The following is a 26,610-nucleotide window of genomic DNA, read 5'->3' as shown; positions in this document are numbered from 1 at the left end:
TTCACTTAAGTGTCTAGGCTAAAGAACGTGCTATTTTTAGGTGTCCCGGGTGCCTATACAATGTGACAAGTATAGGAAGAGGTTCCATGGAAGAGGCAATGTTTTCAGGCTTTACTTTTACCCATGATATCTCCTTCTCTCCAATTTGACCCATTTTCCGCTTCATTCTAAGGATTCTGAGCAATGCTACTGTTAGTACCTAATCCAGGATTGTCATGTATCCTAATCCTAAGGATAACTAGAGTCATCGGGACATACAAACATATAACGGTAAAAGTTTCCCCTTGACATGAATGTCTCATCGTAACCAACTGTAGGGGGCGGTGCTCATCTCTGTTACTAAGTCAAAGAGCTGGGTATAGAAGAGGATATCAGACACATCAGCTCAACAAAGCAGGCATTCTGCCAACAAAATGGCCAACACTTTACTTGATAGTGATAGGAAATTCAATCCATGATGCTTGATTTCCACTTCATAGTGGTGGGGGAAGAGGAGACTTCAAATGTGATTGAATTTGAGTTTAACTTGGGGGGGGGGGGACACCATTTCTCCAGCAATGTTTGCAAAGCGAATTTTCAAACTCAGGTTGGCTAAATATATACCATTGGTTTTAAGAAAAGATGTAGATCCAAAATCACATAAAACATACCTGGCTTCTGCTTCCCAAAAGGTAGTATCATCTGACAACCAAGGATTAGATGGATCAGGTGGCACCAGAAAGGGGTCATAGTCCACATACTGCTCAGTGTAAGCTAATAGGCTAGAAAAACAAAATCATCTGATACTTTTTCACAACATGATTGTTACTATTACTGTTATGCCTTTGTTTTCATAAAGTAAGATCCAAACTGCACATGATGCTAAAAGAACAGATGCCAATCACATCACACTTGTTCACTACCTACCAACAAAAAAGGACCTGAACAGATAGGTCAAAATAAAGCTGTTTTAGGTCACTTTGGAGGTATGCTGTTTAAATGTTGCATGCAACCTCAGAGGCTGAAAGCCACACCAAAGCCATGCTCCAGGCCTAAGGACTGGAGTGCAGCTTTGGCACAGCTTCTGGCCTCTTACGATGTGTGTGTCATTTAAACTGCATACCTCCAAAGTGACCCGAAGCAGCTTTATTTTGGCCTGTCTGTACGGGCCCAAAGAAAACAGATAGTGGACCAGCCTAGCATGTCTTGTAATGTGACTTCCATACATGGATAGGTTTTACTCTCATTCTTTTAGCTGCTATAAGTGTCAACATCCTCCCACCACCACTGTCATGCACTCTAATTTGCTGCTGTGTGCCTTCAAGTCATTTCTGACTTACAGAAACCCTAAAACAACCCTAACATGGGGTTTTCTTGGTAAGATTTGTTCCTAGGAAGTCTGCCATTGCTGTTCTCAAAGGCTAACAGAATGTAAGTTGCCCAATGTCATCCAGTAGGTTTCCGTAGCTGAGAAGGGATTTGTATCCTGGTCTGCTAGAGTCTCAGCACTCAAACCACTGCATGACACTGGCTCCTGCAGTGAAACTTTTGATAGGGGAAAAAATCCACTGGCACCAGTGGAATCATTTTCCTGCTTGCAATTGCAAAGGAGCTGGTTCTCATGCATATTTCATTGCATATTGTGGCAGGAGATAAAGAAAGCTCCTAGTTGATTGGCAGTGATATTTTAAGTGTGATCTGCAGTTACGTCAGTTACAGGGAACATATAAATCCTTTGTGAAGTCGAAGGCTTTCATGGCTGGCATCCATAGTTTTTTGTGGGTTTTTGGGGCTATGTGGCCATGTTCTAGAGGAGTTTCTTCCTGACATTTCACCAGAATTTGTGGATGGCATCTTCAGAGAATGCTGAAGATGCCAGCCACAGATGCTGGTGAAACGTCAGGAAGAAACTCTTCTAGAACATCACCACATAGCCCAAAAACCCCACAAAACACTACATAAATCCTTTGTTAAAACAACTTCACTGACTACTAGTGAAACAGCTTCACTGACCATCGTTGCCAGGCAGAATTCAAATTGCTTGTTATGACCTATGAAGCCCTGTATGACTTGGTCCAGAGAAGCCTTTAGGTAATTATATGAGCCTGCCCAAGTCTTAAAATGTTTGGGGGAGGGCAGTATTTGAAGGCTATTCACAATTAAGACAAAATTCACATATGACTTGTTTGCACAGAAACTAGCACTTTCTGGCAATAAACAACATTTTCTTTATAAGAAATAGCATTTTCTGCATGGAAAACAATGTTTCAAAGCAGAAATATTAATTCATGCATAGAAAATGCTGTTTCTGTGCAGAAAATGTTAGCTATACAAATAACCATATGTGAAATTCATCCAGAATCAGTCCAGCACAGTAAACTTCATTACCCAGCACATTAAACAGCATTTTTTTCTGTGTGGGAATTAATATTTCTGCACTGAAATATTATTTTCTATGCAGAGAATGCTTTTATTTTATTTTATTTTTTGCAAAACACCTGCATGTAAATGTTGCACAGAATAGGTCCAGAATCAGTCCAGGATTTTTCTTGTCAGGGTTTCTCAACACTTGAAGAAGATGTTTTTAAATATATATATTTTTTAAAAAGATGTTTTTCAACAATTTTAAAATATTCTTTTCACATCTATTACTGTGTCAATACAATTTGCAAATAATACATCTAAAGGTAATCATGATCTTCATTATTTTTTTAAAAAAATATAGCAACATACATACCTCTCTGCAACCTTTGACATTTTTAATCGATGTCTATCTAGCTGTACTTGCCAATATCTTATCTACAAAATGCAAAATCAGAAGACTGAGATAAGAAAATAATTGCTTAACATTTTTTGAAAAGATACTCTTAACTTTGGAATATGCAACATTTTATTTTGTCCAGTAAAAATTGGGAGCCTGCTTTTGAACTAGAGGCTAGGTAGTGTGACCTTGTTTGTAGGGCTACTACCAACCTACTGAAGATACAAAAAGATAAATAGAACCAGTTGCAGGTACATTTCAACCAAAATAAGTGTCTAAGAGCACACTCCAGAGGCATCAAAATCACAGGTAATGTGGCCATCAGATCCAAAAGGCTGTGGATTGTGCAGTATCATGACTCCATGCTTCATTCTCCCACTGAAATCAGTGAGGCTCACATGTGTTTACTCTTTGTTAAATTTCTGTGCAGAGCACCTCGGATAGTATCATTTTGTACTGAAAATGTATTAGTATGAGTTAAAGCAAATTAAGTGATTTAGAATCTCCCGCATTATTTCATCTGCTTAAACCTATCCCACTGAAATCACTGGGATATTAAACTGCCTGGGTCGCAGTCCCAAGCATTGTCAACATTCCACAATACTGAAGTTAATGGAATACCTCTATAAATATTAAGAGATGGGGGAACTTTTCATATTACTCAATTATAGCACTATGGCTCCACTTTAATGACAATGACTGCTTTCTATGGAACCCATGGATTTGTAATTTGGTGAGGCATTTGCGCTCTCTGACTGAGCATTAAATGAAATCATAGCACTATAATTCTGTAGCATGGCGGGGGCACTGGACTAAGCCTTGAAAACATTCTGTGTGTAAAACACATATTAATAATTTCAAGTGATCAAACCAATTAATCCCTTATAACAGTCCTATGAAGGAGAAATTTATTTATCCACATTGCAGCTGGAAAAATATTAATTTATTTGAGGCTAGTGAGGTAAACTCCCTACCTAGTGAGTTTCCAGATGAGGTAAATGTGGATCAGATACCTAGCCCATACTGATACTCCTGAATTACAATCCTTAATGTCACTACAGAGGGAGAAAGGGGCAACTCCACCACGTTCTCCTTGGGAATAGTTTTGTAAAGCTTTTCATCCCTGTAGATCTTTTAAAAATTTCTCTGTCCACACATATGCACTCACATACTAGAGGGGTATTAGCTATACAAGCTCTAGGCTGGCATAGCTGAAGGACCTGAGTAATGCCCCTCTTGGGGGAATGGATTGCCCTGCTACATCCTGCTCCTAGAATGTACTGTTCTATAGAAGTGTCACACTTGATATCTTGCTACCACTAACAATTGCTTTCTTTATGTAGAGCATCAGTCATGCACAACCAGGCCACTGGGCTCCTTCTGAACCCTCCTACATTCCCCCACCAGCCAGGAAGGGTATTTGTGGGGAGAGTCCACTATGTTCACTCTTATGCTACATAAAATATATTTGCAGCAAATGCCTGCAGCAAAAAGATAATCTGCTTTCTTTATAGTTTAGGCAGTCTAAACTATAAAGATTTATGTCCTAAATTCATTCTCAGTTTGAACATATAGTACATGGATTCACCACCATATTTGCCACTAATTTGGATGCAACCCAAATTTGGATGCAAAGATTGTATGATTGTAAGTAATTAATAGTTGATTTCTATGGGGGAAAAGATCAGTTTTTCTGCAAAATAATGTTTCTTGATGGAATATAGGAGGGTGATGGCACTGGAATGATAGAGTTCCCAGATACATCCTTCCCTCTCACTCCTCTGTGTGTTTCTTAAGCTCGTGCTCTTCATCACAGGTTTCTCTCTGGAAAGATACTGTAAAGAACAAGCTGGATGTGTCCCCAGGCTACATTTCTGTTAACTTGGATTCACATTAGATCTGAATCCCTTGTGATAGTCCTTAAAGAAATGCATTGTCTAAGATCGGATATTTTAATGTCCTTCTAGAGATCTTACTTAAAACAATGTGATGCATTATATCTGTATTCATTTTTAATATTTCAGATTACATTCATTGTTTAATTTTGATAGACAGTCAATCATTTCATCAATTAATCAATAAGGTAACTGTGGTCTCACAAACCTCATCATGCAATTCCTCTTCTGTAGGAGGTTTACTTTCTGGCACTGGTGTGTGTGTGGGACTATGACTTCGAATGTCATTCTGTAATCCATAGACAGACTGTACATCAATACAGAAAGAGAATTTAATTTGTTGACAATCTTTTCCTCTCTTTAGACACACTACTGTGCATATGATTGCATGGCTGCCTTGAGCACCTTTGGTGGAAAGCTGGCATACCAATTTAACACATATATACATATACTTATATAAGATGTTTATTTTATGAATTTCACAAGAGCCATCTCAATATTCTAAGAGGCTGTGCAATCTGCCCCTATGGGGTGGCATGTAGCCTCTTCCAGATGCGCTGGATCGGGCCCATGGCTATCACAGCCCCGATCTAGCCTTTCCAGGGTGCAAAAAGGAGCTACAAAAAGCAGTTCCTTTTTGTGCCCTGGAAAGGGTGTGATATTTATTTATTTATTTATTTATTTATTTACGGTATTTATACCCTGCTCTTCAGCCCTAAAGGCTCTCAGAGCGACTTACAGATAGTTATTCAGATGGTTCCCTGCCCTCAGGCTTACAATCTAAAAAGACATGATACAAAAGGAGAAGGGAATGGTGATGGGGAAGGGGATCAAGTCCAGTGGTTCTTCTTTAAGGCACTCCTTTGGCACAGCGTCGTGTAACTGCAGTGCCAGAGCAGTGCCATGATGCCACGTGCTGTATGGAGTGGCGCATGGTGTCATGCCATCATGGGGATGGAGTCAGGGTATGCGTCCTATGGACCCCATACCCCGACTCCACCTCCAGGCTGGCCTTAATGGCCAGTCTGCACAGCCCCTAAGTTACTATACAACTTAATTATTGCATTAAATTTCTGTAGCATATAACTGCCGCAAACCTCATCTATTGAGTTCTTGTAAGTGTTGATTGGTCTAAGGCAGGTGTGGGCAACTGTATAGGAGTCAGGAGCTAATCCCTCCCAAGATCTCAATGCAGGCTGAAGCTCCCCTGACACAGCAAACAAAAATACCTCTATTCTCCTCTGTAGTATTGCTAAAAAGGAGACAGAAAGTGATGCCACCTTTTAGAGAGGGACTGCAAAGAAAAATGGAAGTCTATAGATGTAGTACAGGTCTCTGGGGTGCTCAATGGGCTGGGGTGGCAGTATTTTCATGTGTTTTCATTATTTGGGGCAGGAGGCTTCAGTGTCCACAGATCTGGTGTCTAAGGGCTGCACTATGCTCACTCTCATTCTGCCAATGATAAAGAGAACTTTACCATGGATCTAAAACTCTAGGACCTAGGCTACATCAGCACTGCAGAAATAATCCAGCGTGGCACCATTTTAACTAGCATGGGTTAATGCTATGGAATTCTGGGAATTGTAATTTTGTGAGATATTTTGCCCTCTCTTTCAGAGAGCAGTGTCACAACTACAAATTGCAGACCTTTTGCTTCTTGTGGTGAATAACATGACAATCTTTTCAGTTCAAAAGCCAAGCAGACAGGCATTTAATCTTGCTTTGACAGTAAGTGTTTTACCTTGACACTCATAACAGGATAGCATGCTCTACTTTGGCCAAGCTTAGCAGCCTCTGAACAGACTGCATATATTATACAATTATGTCTGCTCCTTGTCCTATTGCACTATGCCTAATATTCGGGCTGGCCCTGTTTATACCACATCACCTTCTCTTATAGGAATGGAACAGTACACCATTTTAAAGATTAATTACATCATTTGTAAAGTTAAAGAAGTTTATTTGTTGTTAAGCTATGACCAAGACCTGACAGATTGTTATATTTCACACATGATCCCACCCCCATTTTTCATAGCATAAAACGTTCATAAGAAAATCCAAGTAATGAAAAAGCCTTGCCATTGAATAAATCAAGAGTCAGGTGACACTTGCTTCCCTTTTAGAAATGGCTAATGACACTTCACCTTACAATGGCTTCTTTGCTATAAAGAACAGAAAAATGTTTACAATATATCATAATAATGGAGAGGGGGGAACTTATCATATACCTTTCTCGTTTTGTGAGGGTTTTTCATTCTAGAAGACTTTTTAATATCCACTTCAGTTGTATTTACACATCCAGGCTAAAAAAATAAAATAAAAAAGCATGTGATAGTTTCTTATACAATACATTCAGCTAATGAAGTTTGACTTCAGCCATCAGCATTGTTGCTTCTAGTCATCTTCTCCTCTTCCTCTGCAATTCCAGGAACACCTATTTGGGAGTAAGCTGCACTGAATATAGTGGGGTTTACTTCAATGTAAAAAAACGGCACAGTTACAGTACAAGTGGTCCTCAATCCAAAATCAAGCCATCTGTGATCATGATCATTTTTATAAAAAAATATGATGCCATAGCAAACTAACCCTTAACACAAAGGCCAGTGGAATTGTTGGTGGAAGATATCGTAAACTCCAACTTTTTGTCTGTAATAGAAGATCAGGTGGACAATATCTGCAGGTCCACAAGTTTGCTATCCCTTTGCTAAATTAACACTCAAGAAATCAATAATACAAAATATAGTCTTCTCATAATTATTCTGCTCAGTAGTATAGAACATATAGTTTGCTTTGTGTGTCTGACTGTATACTCATACTGGGAATGTAAAAAATAGTAGCAAATTTTCTTTTCCTTAACAATTCCATTGGGGAAAAAAGTCAATTACTGTGAGATTCTTCACATTTCAGGATGTTTTGTGAAAGTTTCTTTTGCATAAAAATATGGCTTTTGCACAAAATCAATATTTTGTGCAGAAAACCATAGATTTTATGGGAAAATACAAATATTTTTGTGAAAAATGTTGGATTTTTTATGCAAAAACTTCGCACAATTGGTTTGGAAGACAAAGATGTGTGTGTGGGGGGGGGAGAGGGTGAAAATATTTTTTTGCAAAGGAGGCCTGGAGTGCGGGGGAAAAACACATTGAAAATGTTTTAAAACTCTTATAACTTCATGTAGGGCGAGAAAAAAATTTGAAGTGATTCACTCTTGTGTGCACAAATTAAATAAGTAAAGATTTACACCCCCACATCCACATATCCATGTTTTAGACCTTATGGAGGTAAGTATCTAGCACCTTCTTAAGCAAAGTCTCAGTGCCAGCATGTGACAGTAAATGAGGGGGGAGAATTCTGAGCAGAACTACATTTTCCTGGCTAGTGACTGACCCAAACTTCTTCCATTTACTTTTCAGCACTGAGGGAGTAAGGACCAGACTTACACTAGGGGCTGGTGCTGTTTCTTCTTCCCTCCAAACATAGGAGGAGCTGGAATGAGGTTGTATGTATCCCTGCAGTGGTTCAATGGCTGAAGAGACAGAGATGTACCTGACCTGAACTCTGGAGGAAAGTGGTTGGCCAAGGGAGCAGTTTCAAGCACCTTCCCTAATTACACATCACTTACATGGTATATAATATCACCAATAGTGTAAAACAAATTGTAAGGGTTGTAGGTGCTGAGTCAAACTTTTGTGTTAATCAAATCATAAATCATCAGCATCCTCCCAGGTTTTGCTAGGTAATTTTTCTCACCATGAAGGAAAATATAAGTATTAATTCATCATTCTCAACTCCAACTATAGGCATTAAATGATCTGTTTTTCATATATGAGGTATTAAATTCACATTTTCACTCTCTTTTCTAAACTAGTCTTTCATGGGAAGATTTCCCTAAACTAATTTAGATACACTGTGGGAGAATGTCACATACTGGACATGTTTGTATTTTATGTTGGGCCCTCCTTTGGGATAATAAAAAGTATTAAGATACATTTAACACCAGCTGTGCTTTCTTGCACAATCCCTCTTTAAACACATCATCCGATTCTAGTTAACCATAAGCTTTTTATGTCTCTGTCTACCAGAAGGCATTTTATAGTGCAATGGTTTGTTATTCACACTATGGAACTGCATCAATGTGCACTGATGCACATCTCTGTGAGTTTGGTTGCTCACACGTGCATTCAAATAAAGATGGAGTCAATGATGTGAATGCATTTGGAACCCCTTTTTTGGTAAGCAGTATTTTATCCTAGGTCTATTTGGAGCTATTCACATTGGTTAGTCACAGAACTGATGATGTGGATCCTTTTTTTAAAAAAACCTCAGGGAAAACCCTGATATCAATTATCCTGGATTAAGTGGGGTTTTGGCACACACAACCCAACTTTTAATTGGATGTATTTGGGATGTGTGTGGACAACAGAGATTTAATCCAGATTCATCCTGGGTCATTTTCACAGTGTGAATACCCCCCCGACCACACACACACACACCATTTATTTCCTATGTAAATCAAATTAATGAGGAAAGAAGTCATATTCTATCGACCTACGGTTCTGATTGGAAAGGATTAATCCAATAGAATAAATAATTGCAGAGGGATTTCCTTTGCATTATAAGATCAGGATAACATAACTCAGGCCCTATATTCTATGGAAGCATGTCAGTGTTTTTGTGCTGTTGATCTACCTTTCTCACATAAATTTATGTTTTTATAAAAATATTTTTTTAAAAAACAAAAAACAAAACCTAGACTGCCAGTAGCTTTCTTGGTTTCTAAGATATATCCTTGCTTTTCTCCTCAAGAACCTTTCAAATAAGGAGATAATATTTCAGATAGTAAAATCCATGATTTACTTATGGACTGTCAAAGGTCTGAATGACAGTGCCTCTTTATATATGATGGTAAAATGTCCATGTACTGCTCCCACATCTATATTATAATGTGCAATATCCTAGATGACTCACACAAACTTCTCCCAAGTGAGGGGAGGGCTTTTACAAAGTGCATGGCTTATCCATGCAAAGCACCCTCACTTAGCTGTGTTAGACTTCCTGTTTTACCATATTTAAGCATTTAAGTCATGCATGCTCATTATGTTGATGGAGAGATTGCTTACCTACAACATGGAAAGGCTTTATGAGGGTCTAAGAAATTGTAAAAGTAGAATTTGTGTGCGTGGTATGTTTGTGTGTGTTTAAGATGGCTTTCATAACTCCAAATGACATTCTCAATTGGTGCCAGACATGGGTGACAGATAAAAGCTAAAGCAGACTGTTCTTGTTTTAAAACACCCCCTTTTTCCTAGTCCCTTTTACACAACTCAATTATAGTGTTCTGTTCCACTGCATCCTACAGGATTGCTATAGATTGCATAGGATGCTCTAGTACCTCAACAGACAATAAATCACAGGATTCCATAGGATGCATCCTATGGAATCCTGTGATTTATTGTTTGTTGAGGTACTAGAGCTCACCAGCTGGGAATCCTACATATCTCCATCCTTAAACTGCAAACCCCATACGACAGAACCATGGCAATTAATGTGGAATTATAATGCTGCAAATGTATGGAGTCAAAGTGCCCCTAGAAGCATTTGAACTCTTAATGTGACACTATTAACTGTTGGTGGAAGCTGTTGTTTTTATTTATGATATATAGAGAAAAGATTTTTGAGACACAGTCATTTACTTCACTGTTGTATAAGCTAACCAAGTTTAGGGGCCTTGGGATAGACTGTCTATCATGTTTTCAGATATTCATTGTCCTGCACTGTACTTTAATGGGAAAAACATTACTGTATTTTGAACAACCTCCTAGACTGGTACCATCTCCTTTGTCTTAACTGGCTTGCCTCTCTTGCAGTATAAACTGTAGGAAACAAATGTTGTGGATACATTTTAACCTAATATTTCATTATTACTAAAATAATAACAATACTGTTAAATTAAATGTTGAGGATTTAAACTGATTTGACTTCTATTTCATGCTAAATTCGTCAGAGTATTTTTTTTTTATTTTTTTTTGGTGGTTGTTGTTGTTAGCAATCTGATAGGACAAACATTTTGCTCCTGAGGGTTTGGTTTTTTTTTTGTTTTTGTTTTTGTTTTGTTTTTGTTTTTGCGATCAGATTTGTGTTCACCAATGTGACAACTCCCCTGTTTACTTTCTAATAGCAAGTTAAAACTTATACCAAACAGGGAAGATCTTTTCCTGTTGTCATTCTTGAAAGAGTTTTGGCAGGTGCTCAGAGATTATGGCCCAAAACAGACGGGCAGATGGAGGTGGCTTCCAGCCACTCCGGGAGGTGTCATTTACACGACACATGTCCCCAGAGTGCCAAGGCCATCTAAGGCAGCCCTAAACCTGCTCCAAAAGGAGGGGATCTTTTCCACTCCTATTTGGGACTGTGAGAGGAGATGCCCTGCTCGCCACGGATCTGGGGCAATCGGTCTTCTTGCTCTTCTGCTTTGCCCCTAAATGACAGTGCTGAAGATCATGAACTCTTTTACACAACTGTTAAACAGAAATCTGTCTTAGTTTTTCAAGGTAGGACTGTTCTTTAAACCATTTAATAAGTCTGGATTCTTTTTACCTTCATGATGTTAATGAACTGGTGATATTATTTCTTGAGAGTGTGGTTTACAGATGAGCCTTCATGGACATCTGATTTTAACTCAGAAATTGTATTATTCTGATTTTTTAAAAAATAGACTTGAGTTTGAAGATACTAATAGAGTTCTTCCATTGGTGACTTCCTTCATAAGCAGAAGATAGCTTCCCTGAGTGGAAGACATTGTTGGACCCAACTTTCTTCTAAATCCAACACATGACATCTGGGATGTTACATGACCATTTTCATTAAAAATTGTGGCCACTATACTGTGTAACAAATTATTAGGAAACAGATTAGACACAACAATAGACAATATTGTATACAGTAGTGTATACTGTATACTGTATACTGTATACTGATACAGCTGCCATCATTTCTAGGCCATTTGTAGGGAGTCAGTGATAATTTCTCATAGTAGTTTTTACATATGTACTAATTATGTTTTATCTGCAAACCTAAATAGTTTTTTAATCGAAAAGTATATATCATAGAGGCAGTTTATGGGGTATGCACCCCTCACACTTGATTCAGAATTGGATTTGTTTAATCAAGGTGTTCTCCTAAAAAGTCCAAAACAGTTCAGTTATTTATAAGCCTAGGAATGAGATCTTCCAGACTGGTAACAATCCCAGTGATCTCATGGGCTATCAATTGATCCAGGGCCTTCATGTCTCCTTCAGTTCCACACTCTAGAATTGCCTTACCTGGGTGCTGTGAAGACAACTGTGGCACCAGATATCCCTCCATCTTTATGAAAAGGTGTGGCAGCAGTAGATAATAGTGGCAGTAGCAGAAAGTAGCTCTCTCCCATCCCTGTTTTGTGGACCACTCCTTCAGCAACCCAGGTGCTAGGGACCATGGGAAATGTAATGTTACCGGAGCATCTGAATGTCCTCAGAGAATCACATTTCCCAAGATCCCTGGTGCATAGGTCACCGCCATCTCAAATTTGCTACCTGCCTCTTGCTGCTGCCTGTGTTGCTGCCACTGTCACAACTGCATAGCCAGAAATGGAAGGGGAAAGTGGCAAGAAAGGTGTAATTAAGTAGGCTGAGGATGAGAAGGAGAATTTCTCCACTTCAGATATGACTTGGAGAAGACCCCAAGGGTTAGCAAGCCTGTATTACTAATAGCAATAGCAATAGCAATAGCAATAGCAATAGCAGCTTCGCTTATATACCACTTCAAGCCACCTAAACAGTATCTATGTGGTTTATTAAGTGTCTAAGTGGTTAATTGCTCCCAACAACCTGGGTACTCATTTTAGCGACCTTAGAAGGATGCAAGTCTGAGTCAAGCTTGAACCCTGGCTGGCATTGAACTCGCAACCTTATGGTTTGTGAGTAAGTGGCTGCAGTACAGGCATTTAACCACTGCACCACCAGGGCTCTACTCAACTTCATGTTGAATGTACAACTAATGTGACATTGTGTTGTCTAAAGTGATTCTAAGATTGCTTGATACCATACATTATGCATATTTCACCCTGACTTAGACAGAGGTTTCTTTCAAGAGAAGAACAGCTATTTCCATAGATACATTCATCTACAGCAGGAATTCCCAACCTGTGCTCCAAGGAGCCCTTAGGGGGTCTGCATGCACTTCCTAGGTGCTCCATGGCCACTCCAGGAAAATGAAAGAAATAAAAATTGAATAAAATTAAAGAATAAGAATATATTCTTATATATACTCCCAAACACCATTAACATGTAAGACATAGAGTAGACTTCTAAGGGGCTCCACCATAGAAATAAGGGCTCCATGGGTCAAAAAGTTTGGGAACTCCTGATCTACAGGATCCAACTGTGTGGAAAACAAAATCAAATCGTGGATAGGTTGTTCCTGCCTCTGGGTGATGAAGATGTTGTGGAAGCTGGGCAAAGCTAGCCTTTGCTTCTACATATTTTGCACATGCAGACATGGACACAATGTCAATGTTATTCTGACATCCCAGACTGTGTAAGAGACAAATATCCACCCTGGGAGGTCAGAGGAGTACTGGCATTTGTCAATGAGATAGAGCAAGAGGCAATCATTTTGTTAATGCAAATACAAATTGGTGTAATAAGAGGAATTGAATACTGATCATGTCCAACAACATTTTGATGACAATTATCAAGCCTTTGCTTCATACCACACAGAACAACTCATTTGAGTTCATCTTCATCTTCCTAGCATTTCACAATTGTGATTTCATTTATTTTCACAAAAAACGTGAATCAGATTAGTGACAAGGACGTTGCAAAATCACTTAGGTTTAAACTTGATTTTTGTAACCTTTGAAAGATACACTTGATTTATATCAATCATTTAAGGGGGGAGGACTTTTAGAGGTTGTATCTATAGCTTTAGATAGCTCTAGATATCTCATACGGTGCAGAATATTTCTTTGGTCTCCTTCCTGAATCTTTTGACTTTTCCCCATCTCAGAAAAAGAAGCTGTGTTCTGTGTTATGATGCTGTCATAGAGCTTGTCTACATGGACAACTTTCCCCAAATTCCCCCTAGGCTCATTATATCCTGTTTACATGATTCAGAGGCAAAATCCTGAACTGGGTACAAACTGTCTTCATGACACCCAGTTCAAAGCTCCCCCCCCCCCCCGCATTTAAATAACTCACTTTTTGCTGCCGGTTTTCAGCTCTCTTTATAGCGATGGTAGCGGCTCTCTTCACTCACAGTCTGTGTGACTTGTCCCTGTGGACACAAGTCTCTCTGAGGTCAGAACAAGGTAGCCACCATCAATAATATTGCTGGGTGCCTCGTTGTGTCCTCAGCAGCACCACTGGGTGACAAACAGGAACTGCATGAGAAAGCAGCCGCCCATCGTTCGCTGTGAGAGCCAAAAACCTGCAGCAAAAGAGAGCAGAAAAGAGGAATTTGAGGGGAAGTTGGGAGACACCCAGACTATTCTGACAGTGAAGACAAGCTGATACACTCCACTCATCTTCTGTAGCAGTGTCCTGCCTAACATAATTTTCCTAATGAACCCAACTGAATACATCCCTGTTTCCTAAAAATCTGGTATATGTTTTTAAATGAAAATCTCATTCATTAAATCCCTTACTTTCTCCCTCGTTAGAAACTTTAAAAACCAAAATTTTCAATAACAGAGAGACTTTGTTGGGGGGTGGGGAATTAAAATCAGAGGAATTACACTTTGACTAACTCAGACATTTAATATTATATCTGTATAAATCGGTCTATGTAAAAAAAAAGCAAAAGGGAAGTGCAAAAATCATTTTCTTGGATATTTCTGTCTCATATAAATGTGGCACACATCCATACATTAAAAGTGTAATTCATTATGAGGCAGGGTTTCCAAATTAATTGTTTTCATTTGTCAAGACTATTTAAAATGAAACAAGCTGACCAGACAGTTGTTTTAAATACAGCCAGGTTGTTTTCAATAGAATCATCTCTTAAACATCTAGACAACATAGGCCCAAAACACACAAGCCAAAAGAAGTGGCTTCCAGCTGCTTTGGGGCCATGCTATGTAGATGACACATGCCCTCAAAGCATCTGGAAGCTGTTCCGATGCCACAAAAAGGAGCTCAATGCTGCCACATAAAGGAGTCAGTTTAAACCAACTGCTGGTTGGAGTAGCTTGGGACCTCTGGCGGCAGCCCACTTTAGGAGGGAGCCATGTGTTGTCATGGTCCCAGGCTGCTCCTTCCTGGCTGTCTGCTTTACCCCATAGTGTTTTATGTTGTGTTGTGCATCTTTCCCTACTCTACTTTAGCCATGTAAAATCTTGCACATCATTCAATATCAATATCAGAGAGAACTGTTTAGAAACCTGCAACTCTATCTAGGCACTTATCTGTAATTACAAGGGTTTTCTCCCAACAAAACAATCACAAATATTCATTACAATTCTAACCATCTGTAAAAACCGCTGGACTGCTGCCAGACATCTTTTTAATTTTCTATGGTAAGGGAGCCCTGGTGGCACAGTGGGTAAATGCCAGTACTGCAGCCATCACACTCTCTGTCAAGGACTGCGTTCGCAGTCTGGGGGTGCTCCTTGACTCATCGCTCCTGATGTCGAACCAGGTAAATGCGACAGTCAGGAGCACCTGTTATCAGCTTCGGGTGATATGCCAGCTGCGCCCTTTTCTGGAAGTAATGGATCTTGAGACTGTTGTGCACACGCTGGTAACTTCATGTCTAGACTTCTGTAATGCGCTCTACATGGGGCTACCCTCGTGCTTGGTCCAGAAACTGCAACTAGTACAGAATATGGCAGCCAGAGTAATTTCTGGAACATCCAGGAGGGACCATATTACCCCTGTTCTAAAGTCCCTCCACTGGCTGCCCATTAGCTTCCGAACCCAGTACAAGGTGTTGGTTATCACCTTTAAAGCCCTAAATGGCTTGGATCCAAACTATCTTTGGGACCGCCTTCTCCCCTGCAATCCTCCCCATGCACTCCGCTCCTCTGGGAGAGGCCTACTTCAGCCACAAAAATCTAGGCTCTCGGCTACCTCCCAGAGGGCATTTTCCATCGTCGCCCCCAGACTGTGGAACGGCCTGCCGGATGAGATCCATCTACTTACATACTTAGACAGCTTTAAAAAGGCTGTTAAGATGGATCTCTTCCGGCAGGCCTTCCCAGAATAGAGAACCCAGCCTCAGAAAAAACACCTGGGAATAAGATAATGCTGCTCCTATTGATTGTTTGCTGATGTGATTTTTCAGTTTTTAACTTGTATGGGGTTTTTTTTTTTGTTTTGGTTTTTTGTTTGTTGTTTTTAATTCTGCATTGGATTTAATCAGGGGTCAGCAACCTCCAGCCCGCGGGCCGGATGCGGCCCACGGGCACCTTTCCGCCGGCCCCCGGTCCCTCCTGCGGCCGAAATCACTGCCGATTTCGGCCGCTCCGGCCGCCATTTTGTCCTTCAAAATGGCGGTGAAGTCTCATGCGACCATAAAGGTCGCGCGAGACTTCACCGCCATTTTGAAGGGCAAAATGGCGGCGCCCATTAGGAGGCCCGCTGCGGCCTCTGGAGCCCTGAAACAGGGCTCCAGGAGCCGCACTGGGCCTCTGGGAGGCCTGCTGCGGCAGCCGGAGCCCTGAAACGGGGCTCCGGCGGCAGCAGCGGGCCTTCCTATGGGCGCCGCCCACCTCCCTCCTGGCTCCGCCCACCTCCCTCCTGGCTCCGCCCTCCCTCCTCCCTCCTATAAATGGAGGGGTGGGGGGAAGGAGGAGGAGGCAGAGAGAGAGGGAGGAAGGGAGGGGAGGAGAGAGAGAGAAAGAGGGTGGGAGGGAGAGGAGAGGGAGGGAGGGAGGGGAGGGAGAGGAGAGAGAGAGAGAGACAAAGAGAGGGTGGGAGGGTGGGAGGGAGAGGAGAGAGAGGGAGGGAGGGGAGGAGAGAGAGAGAGAGAGAAAGGGTGGGAGGGTGGGAGGGAGAGGAGAGAGAGAGAGAGAGAAAGGGTGGGAGGGAGAGGAGAGAGAGGGAGGGAGGGGAGAAGAGAGAGAGAGAGAGAGGGTGGGAGGAAGGGAGAGAAAGAAAGTGGTTTTAGACAGTGGCATGCATTTTTTTGCTGTTTTGTGGCCTTGCCTAGTAGCTTCCATTCTTGCAAATATTGCTATTATTGTTGTTATCCTTTGGTATTCTCTTTGCAAAATCCCCCCACATGGACTTGCTTGCTCTTTTCTGGGTTGAGACAGTGGCATGCGTTTTTTGCTGTTTTGTGGCCTTGCCTAGTCACTTCCATTCTTGCAAATATTGCTATTATTATTGTTGTTATCCTTTGGTATTCTCTTTGCAAAATCCCCCCACATGGACTTGCTTGCTCTTTTCTGGGTTGAGACAGTGGCATGCCTTTTTTGCTGTTTTGTGGCCTTGCCTAGTGGCTTCCATTCTTACAAATATTGCTATTATTATTGTTGTTATCCTTTGGTATTCTCTTTGCAAAATCGCCCCACATGGACTTGCTTGCTCTTTTCTGGGTTGAGATAGTGGCATGCATTTTTCCTGTGTTATGGCATTGCCTAGTAGCTTCTTGCAAATATTGTTATTATTATGCGGCTCCGCCCCCGGATGGTGGAAACTCCGCCCCTGACATGTGGCTCTGCCCCCGGATAGTGGAAGCTCTGCCCTGGCATGCGGCTCCGCCCCAGAGGGTGGAAGCTCCACACCCCGGCTTCGGCCCCCCAGTTGTCTGAGGGACAGCAACCCGGCCCCCGGCTCAAAAAGGTTGCTTAACCCTGGATTTAATACTTTTTTAAGGAGGGGAGGGCACCAGGGATTTTATATGTGCTGTATTTTTAACTTTGTTAGCTGCCCCGATTGTTCTCAGAGGGGCGGGATACAAATAAATTTTACTATTATTATTATTATTATTATTATTATTATTATTATCACAGCCACAAGGTTGTGAGTTTGATCACATGCAGGGCTCCAAGGTCCACTCAGCCTTGCATCCTTCTGTAGGTTGCTAAAATGAATACTCAGCTTGTTGGGGGTAATTAGCTTACACACTGTAAAACCACTTAGGGAGTGCTTAAGTGCACTAACTGGTGGGATATAAATGTACTTGCTATTGCTATGGTTATGGTAATTGAAATTAAATCAATTTATCTTTAAAAAGCAATTTCACCACCTTTGAAAGATAAACCATGCAAGTCAGCTGTGATGAAAGGGGGCTAGGTGATAATTTTGAAAACAGATAGATTTTGCTGCTGTTTAAATGTTCCATGTTTTGCCGACATCTCTTGTGAGAAAATGTAATAGGTGAGTAAAGATGTCAAAGAGAGGAAACAATCAACGCTGATATCACAGAGATTTCAGAGGTTGCCGATACCTGGTGAGCAATATCTTTAAATTCACACATAACATGTCAAGTGTGTTCATGAGAATGAGATATGTTGACAGGTCAATGACCTCATTGGATCAAGAAGTGTAATGTCTGAAGCAGATCTGCATAGTGAAAAGAGGAAAGGGGAAAAGAGAAACAAAAGAGAAGGAACAGCCTTCCAAATTCCAAACAGTTAGTAACTGATCATCCTATATATAATTATTATAATTCTTAGTTGCTTTAAAAGATTCATTACTTTACATACCACAGGTCGGTGCACATCCCAAAATGCTCTCTCCTGGCTATCAAGGATTTTCCTCTCTATTTTGTCCCTTTTCTTGTCCACTCTGTTGATGATGAGGTAGATATGTAACATAAAAAATGTATATTGAAATACCTCTTAAGAAGGTGGGTGACAAATCCAGCAACAAAATGTCAGTGGAACTCACTTTGCTTGTGCTTCTGCTTGCATAAAAATAAACTCCCATTTCCGTGCAAATGATCGCTGTAACCTGGCCAAGCTCTCCTGAAAACATACCACATATTAGCAAGTTTCTTGGGTAGCATTTTCAAAATTCCCTACTGGCTTTATAGAGACATTTTTTTCATGGAGTGGCTGTAGCTTGACATTATCACTGATCCACATTACAGACTCCTGCTACATTCTGTGAAAGTTGTTGGGCGATTATTTGAAGGAGAGATAGCATTTTTAATGGTAACAGAAAAGGGCTTTGGAATTTATCTGAGCTCATTTTTGTTTTTGTTTGTACAGGCCTAAATCACTGTAACTGTCAATTGATACAATACCTAGGGCCTTTGCTCACAGAAATGCCCCATTACAGAGATCCTTATATTCTCCATCCCCTTTTCATTCCATTGTGCATGCCAAACTTTCTTTCTTTTCAGCCCAGTTAATTGGATAGGGATATTTTTTCTGCTTCTGTAAAAGTTATCTATGCACAGTGGAACCTCCCTGTTGACAAAGGATAGTTAGGTCAGTAGTAAATTAGTTTTGTACGTCAATGGTGGCTTTTTCCCACAGGTCAACCTTACATCTAAAAACTGAAATGTAAATGTTATATTCACTTACTGATCCACTTCCAAAAAAGATTCAGCACTTCTGTGCTTCTCTGGTTTCACAGCATACCAGGGCTTTTCTTAGAAGTAAATTGTATATAAATAAACATTACATTTTTAGATCCAGGCATGACTGGTGGGAAAACCTGTAACATTAACAGTGTAGTGCCAAAAGCACCCAGTATTCACAATGCTCTTCTGCATTTAGGCAAATGAAACCAAAAGGTGGACTTTAGCCTGCTCAATTCCAGCTGAAAGTCTATGCATACTTACCTGGCAGAAAGCTCTACCGAACACAGGAGGACTTATGTCTGAGTAAATATGCATAGGATTTCATTGCAGGCCTCCTTCTGACCAACTAAAATGAATCAGGCATGAAATTGTTGCTAAAAATCCTTACTGAAGTGCAGTCATTCTCATAGCAAAGTAATAGGAAAATTAAGTGAATGTACTTATTGCAGAAATTAGAATTGGGCAGTTTCATATCATCCATATCCAGCAGAGGACTGTTGTCATCTTACTAAGTTGCAGAGTCAGCAAAGTGCCCAAGGTGAATTGTGCAGCAATGTGTATGGATCCTGATGTGCACTCGGCACTCTTACTGGTGTCCCCATAAATGTCTGAGCAATTCATTAACAGGGTTTCTTAGCATCTCTGCTACTTAGTTAAGTATACATAAGATTACATTAAGCAAAAAGTGATCTAGGATTTTGGCAGCAATTTCTAAGCAGTGATTATCCCATCTCAGACAAATGCCAAGGTGTGTTTTCTCATGATGACAGGGCAACCACTGTTCAGAAATAAATGCTTTTTTAAAAAATGTTCTTCATAAGAATTACCTGCTATGCTGCATGTCCAGGCACAAAGAATGGGGAAAACCCCAAATGCCCTCAAACACATTTTGTTTGTGTCATTGTTATTTTTCTGGGGAGGAGCTGAGTACACAGGTTAGCATTAAGGCAATGTATGCACAGGAACATCACCTCATGTATCTTAAGAGGGCAAACTCTACCCACACTGTACTTTAAACAATGTGTTAATATAATTTGGATCAACACCTATTTTGATTCCAAAATGCTGAAACTCAAGTACCAGTTTCAGTAGACTTATGTGTGAGTAAAGTTCCTGAACTTGCTCATAAGTAGGAGTTTTGTTTAAAAACAACAACACAGCACTGTGATTTTGCTCCCTGCACACTGCCAAGTTTTAGAGTCTCACTCATTTGACATCTCAGTTCTAGGAAAGGCCCCAGGTACTTACTGCTTCATAGTCTGCTAGCTCAAGCCGTGCTTTGTTTTGCATTGTTCGCTTGCAGAGGTAAACCGCTGGAACACAAAAAATAATCAGTCATTTCTTACTATCTGAGATGCTATCTAAACCCCAGACATCAAGATCCTAAGGCTTCATATGAGTTCCATTCAACCAAAAAATTCCTGTCTCTATCATGTGTTTCAGTTTAAAAGGCCAAAGTCAATTCAGACACAGGGCTATTTTTCATGAGGATCATGTGGACATCACAAAAGCAGTGATTTAGTTATTTTCTGCCTTTCCTTACATATCTCTGGAGGTAAACATTTGAGTGGATTGGAGACTTTTGCTTTATATTTACTTTACTTTTTGCCATTTATGTGACAGAAAATGCACTGCTCTTAAACTGAAATGGATACTATTATGGATGTCTGTATGTTCCTTCAAGATGTCTTATCTTATGGCAGCCCCATGAATTTAATAGGGTTTCCTTTGGCAAGGAATACTCAGAAGTGGTTTTACCAGTTCCTTCCTCTGAAATGTAATCTGCAGCACCCTGTATTCATTAGCAGTACTATCCAAGTACTAAGCAGGGCTGACCCTGCTTAGCTTCAAAGATCAGGTGGGATCTGGTGTCTTTAGGGTATTTAGGCTCTGATATGCACTATGACCCTGTGATTATTAATGCAGTTTGTAAGGATGGGAAATGCTAATGGTTTTGCCTCCATTTTATGGACTCCTTAGTTGTAGGTGTATAGTGATTCGGCTGTTTAAGAAGCAATAGATTCAGATATTTGTCTCAGTCTACAGTTTTACCATTTTTAATATTCCAAACAAAACAAAACTAAAAAAATGCAAACTACAAATATATGTAATAGATGACAAGTGGGAGAAAGATGTCTGAATATGAATCCACTTACAATTGCTGTTTCCAACATTTCTAATGCTGCCTAAGTGAACTGCCCAAAGATAATAATAATAATAAAACTTTTATTTATATACCGCCCTTACATCGATCAGGGCGGTGAACAACATGATAAAAAACAATACATACAATAAGACAAATTAAAAACAATATAAAAACCCCCGGTCAGCCGTCCGTCTTGCCGTCAGCGGAGAGAGGGAGGCCATCTAGGACTTCACTCGGGGAATGCAGTTTGAAATAGAAGGGTTTTTAAATCCCTTCTAAACTGGGCCAGGGAGGTGGCCGAGCGGAGCTCTGTGGGCAGCGTGTTCCAAAGGGTCGGGGCGACGATGGAGTATGTCCTCCTCATAGTAGAGGAGAGTTTGGCCCCAGGGACCCTAAGTAATTGCTGCCCAGAAGTTCTGAGGGTGCGGGGCGGAATGTATGGGGAGAGGCGGTCCTTCAGGTATCCTGGGCCCAAGCCATGTAGGGCTTTATAGGTAATCACCAACACCTTGTACTCTGCCCGGAAGCGAATAGGCAGCCAGTGCAGTTCTTTAAGCACTGGTGTAATATGGCTGGTCCTGGAAGTACCAGTGACCAGCCTGGCCGCCATATTCTGTACCAACTGTAGCTTCCGAGTATGGTACAAGGGTTGCCCCATGTAGAGCGCATTGCAGAAATCCAATCTAGAGGTTACCAGAGCATGTACCACCGTTTCAAGGTCCCTCTGGGCCAGGTATGGGCACAGCTGGCGAATAAGCCGAAGCTGATAACAGGTGTTCCTGACCGTCGCATTCACCTGAGATGTTAGGTGAAGCGACGAATCAAGAAGCACCCCCAGACTGCGCACGGAGTCCTTCACAGGAAGCGTGATCCCGTTCAGGACAGGTGGAACCACCGCCATTCCTGGACCAGGGGAACCTATCACGAGTACCTCCGTTTTCTCTGGATTCAGGCTGAGTCGGTTTTTCCTCATCCAGCCTATTACTGACTCCAGGCATGCCACGAGATGCTTTTTTTGATGGGCAGCATTAGAAATGTTGGAAACAAAATAGATACATAAAGTAAAATTGAATCTCTTCCTTCAGTAACATGGAATGTTAATAGACAGAATGAAAGGCCAAATGTAAATTAGCTTTCTGAACGGAGTAGAATGTTTATGCTGTTATGCTAACTGTTTTAGGAATCCTGTTGAGATACTGTATTATCCCTAAAATATATACAAATTACAAGCACTTCTTTTCTGCTAAGTAGGGAACATTTATCTTTCTTTATTCATACTGTAGGTTCCCTACTGTGCCTCTAGATAAGAACCAACACACCAAAGAGTCTCAGTTCAGACAAAATGGGAACGTGGTCCAGGAGGTAGTGTGATGGCCTATTCTGAACAGAGCCATTATTCAAGGTTACTCTTCAAGGCTGCATCCACATTGCAGAAATAAACTAGTTTGACACCACTGAAACTGCCATGGCTCAATGCTATGGAATTCTAGGAATTGTAGTTTATTGTGGCACTAGAGCTCTGGATTGTTTCTGCAGTGCTGATGCAGCCAAGAGTTGTTTGAAAGGAGCAATCTGTGCAGAATACAGCAACCCAGGTGCTGACAGGTAGCACTGTTAGGATTCATATTGTTCCAGGCAGAAGAAAAAAACCTGCACTACCAATTTATTTTTAATCCCAAAGTGTGACTTTAGCATGTACAATTCTAATTTCAAAAGCTAAAACTTGAAAATATTCTCCTGTCAAGAAAGATGGTGGCATATCTGCTACAGTTCAGGCCAAATGAATAAGGTGAATATGACAGCCCCCTTGTCAATGTTTGCCTTGAAACTGCAACAGGTCTTACTAGAATTTAATGTTCTAGGAACACTGCTTCATTGAAAAAAAACATGTAGAAAATTTTCTTGTGAAGGTCCAAGATTCCATGAAAAATAAATTGGAGGGTATGATATATGATATAAATATTATATCATATTTAGGCCCCACTTTTCTTCTCTAATGGAATTAAGAGCAGCTTGTATAGAGTTCCAGGTCTGTTTTGAAAGAACTGTACTACTGTTGAAACGTATAATCCCATGCATTGTTACAAAATTTCATCTTTCACCCTGACAGATTCTAGTCTGTTCCCACAAAAGATGCGAATCATGAGTGAAAACAAAATAAAGTTCTAAAACCCCATCTCCATTTTTGCTGGATACTCAGGTGCTAACAGTTTCTAGGCAATAGCTAGTACTATCCATGTATTTTCAAAGTTTTAGCCACTTTGGTTGTTTTAACATCTGTGTCTTCTCCGTGCTTCAATTATTTTTGGGTTGGTGTACTGGGCAGTATACTCCTTTTATTGTCTTTTAAAAAAAAGATTGGAATGTTCAGGTGTTCCAAAATGTGGAAGCAGATTTGTTGTTGCTGTTCTGTTACTTGCTATCAGAACATATTACTCCAATTTATTCAGGCTTCACTGTTTAATTGCCTGTTAAGGGACTGAAGCCCTGACTAGGATATCTTATATTAACCTGTCTGGTATTTAAGATCTAATTTGGAGGCTTGGCTCTCTAGGCCACTCTCACAAGGGCATGAAACCTTTTAGGGGCTGGCACTGAAATTTTCAAATTCTAGGATGACTGGGTTGCTTTCTTGTGACATTGGTTCTTGTTTTAGACAGAAATTGCAAACATGTTTATTGTAACAGATATTTAATGATATCTCCATTTTCTATTCTTTATAATTATTATAATGACTCATTTATATTTTAATGACTTATTTATTTATTTATTTATTTATTTATTTATTGTTTTATTCTCTGGTGTTGTATTTTATTTATTGCATTGTTACTTCCTTTTTTTGAAGATGCTATGAGCACCCGTTGAGTAAAAGAACAAGATAGAAATGGGTGCAGATGAAGATGATGATGGTGATAATGATAGCCAAATGTTAGCTTCTAAAAAGTTTTCAAAGGATTCTGATTGGTTGTTAAAAAAAAATCCCAGCACCCCACCCCCAGAAATGAATCTATGTTTTACCATACATTGAAGTCATAACAGGCCCTATAAAAATGTATGAAGGAATTAATGAAATTGCATAAAGGCAGGCCTATGCTATACATATAAATCTGTGTCTCTTTCTGTCTTAAGAGCTTCTGAATGAGATCTAATATGCATAGCAGAAATAAAGCAACTGCACATTGCTTTAACTGTTGTGGCTCAATGCTATAGATTTTTGAGATCTATGGTTTTGTGAGATATTTAGCCTTCTCTGACAGAGAGATCTGGTACCACAACAGACTACAAATCCCAGAATTCCATAGCATTGAGCCATGGCAGTTAATATGATGTACAACTGCATTATGTCTGTAGTGCAGATTAAACCTGATTGAAGGCTGGGATGCTGAAGTGAAGAATTGTTTAATTCTTTCCAGCTCTTCAGATACATCGACACTGCAGGAAAAAAATGCACTCTGACATTGTTTAAGTGCTGCAGTTACATCCTATGGAATCCTAGGATTTGGAGTTTTACAAGGCATTTAGCCTTCTCTGCCAAAGCGTGTTGTTGCCTGATGAAACTACAAATCCTGGATTCTACAGGGTGGAGTGTACAACAGTTAAAGTGGTGTCAGACTGCATTATTTCTACAGTACAGGCACATCCTTGGACAGTTCAGAACTGTCCCTCCATGTGCACCCAATCAGCTCTTTGTTCTCAACAAAAGCTTAAAATATATTTATTTCCTAGTATCTTTTACTTCCTGGGAAATAACCTACCTCATGATTTTTAAGGAACAAATGGTTGCAAAGGAAAATACAAAGAAAAATCGGAAAGTAATAATAATATGGCCCGAGACAGAGGGGCCAAAAGAGGTGTGGTGATGGCGATACTAGGGTTCCGGACTGTGCAGCAACTGCACAATCCAGAACCCTAGTGTGTAATGGCGGCATCCTAATGGCATTGTCCCATCCACACAGGCACCACCATCTTGACATAAGAGACGTGCAGTGTCTGCATGTCACTGCATATTGTTTACGTCACAACATAATCCGGGTGCTTCAAAAAGAACCCGAAAGAACTGGGTTCTTTTTACTCCGGAGAGACATTGCGCGGTTTGGAGTGGCCTTCTGGAGTTAAAACGGGTGCCTGCAGACCACCATTTTCAGGCAGTCTGTCTTGAGCCTATAAGGACTAAATGAGGTAGAGCCATGTTAAAGGATACAGCTTTATCAAGCATAGAAAATATTGTCCATTTCTAGTCATTTCAAAGTTGTTAGACATGTATTCTGTGCCATGTTCCAAAACATGTTGATATGTTCTGCTGATAAACTTACAGCCAGAATACTGGAATAAGATACAAAGAACACATGTGACATAAATAGTTTGGAAATAGTGCTTGCACCTCATTGGTGAATTTGAATGTATGTCATAGCCTTTTGTTGCTCAGTTGCTGCCACTCTATATTTTTGTAAAAAAACAAAAATGAAGTAAATTAATTGGTGAATTGTATGAGGTGCTTCTTAAATATGACACAGAGGAAGAAACCATTAAAGAACAAATGATAAAATGGGCAAAGAATATCGGCCACCCTATTCAATTGTCCCAGTGAGAGAAGGTTTGGCTAAACAAATATAGTCTCTCTCATAACTTAAGAGAAAATTTTTACAAAATGTTTTATTTATGGTACTTGTCTCTGGAAAGAATTGTGAAAATATACAAAACAAACAACCCTATGTGCTGGAGGTGTAAAAAGGAAATTGGTACATTCTATCATTGCTGGTGGACCTGCAAAAGAGCAAAAGAATATTGGAAAATGATAAATGATTTGATTAGTGAAATACTAAAGAAAAAAAATACAATTAAATCCAGAATTCTACTTATTAGGGATATTTGATGATGCATTAAGAAAAGAACATGGGAAAATTGTATATTATATGGTTTCAATAGCTTGGGTATGTTTTGCACAAAAATGAAAAAGTGAAACCACCCTTACGAAAGAGGAATGGTTACTGAAGTTATATGAAGCTATGGAAATGGATAAATTAACACAAGCGATAAGAGAAAATCCAGAAGAAAATCCAGAAGAATGGGAGGATTGAATTGGGGCAAAATAGCAGTAATGATCTTTTAATTAATTTGAATTCCATAATTAACACAACCAGGGAAAGGGCCCAAAGGAATGTATAAACAAAATAAGAAAGTTCAACCATTCAAAATTAAGATTGTTATTGGCAGGAAGGAAGACAGAACGAAAGAGATAGTATGAAAGGCAGTTAAAGAATGAAGAAGCCAAAAAGGAAGACTAAGGCGCGTTATAGACGGGCCTAAGAGGCGGT

At 40.1% G+C, this 26,610-nt stretch overlaps 1 protein-coding gene across 11 annotated transcripts in view; it reads right to left on the bottom strand.

Moving 5' to 3' along the window:
• Positions 1-26,610, bottom strand: part of RGS7 (regulator of G protein signaling 7) — a 229,671-nt gene that overhangs the window by 16,636 nt on the left and 186,425 nt on the right. For all 11 annotated transcript variants that reach the window (XM_089529835.1, XM_089529839.1, XM_089529836.1 and 8 more), the window contains 7 exons: positions 20,398-20,462; positions 18,510-18,586; positions 18,326-18,407; positions 6,864-6,938; positions 4,844-4,942; positions 2,717-2,778; positions 651-761 (listed from right to left, as the gene is read on the bottom strand). In XM_089529835.1, the coding sequence (XP_089385961.1) occupies positions 651-761; positions 2,717-2,778; positions 4,844-4,942; positions 6,864-6,938; positions 18,326-18,407; positions 18,510-18,586; positions 20,398-20,462 (571 nt within the window). The remainder of the gene's footprint in view (positions 1-650; positions 762-2,716; positions 2,779-4,843; positions 4,943-6,863; positions 6,939-18,325; positions 18,408-18,509; positions 18,587-20,397; positions 20,463-26,610) is intronic.

This window comes from Sceloporus occidentalis, unplaced genomic scaffold, assembly GCF_023333645.1.
Source record: "Sceloporus occidentalis isolate IW3139 unplaced genomic scaffold, rSceOcc1.0.p SCAF_6, whole genome shotgun sequence".
In the NCBI taxonomy this organism is placed as follows: Eukaryota; Metazoa; Chordata; class Lepidosauria; order Squamata; family Phrynosomatidae; genus Sceloporus; species Sceloporus occidentalis.
Note: the sequence above shows the minus strand (reverse complement) of the source record. Positions and strands in the feature narration are given on the sequence as shown.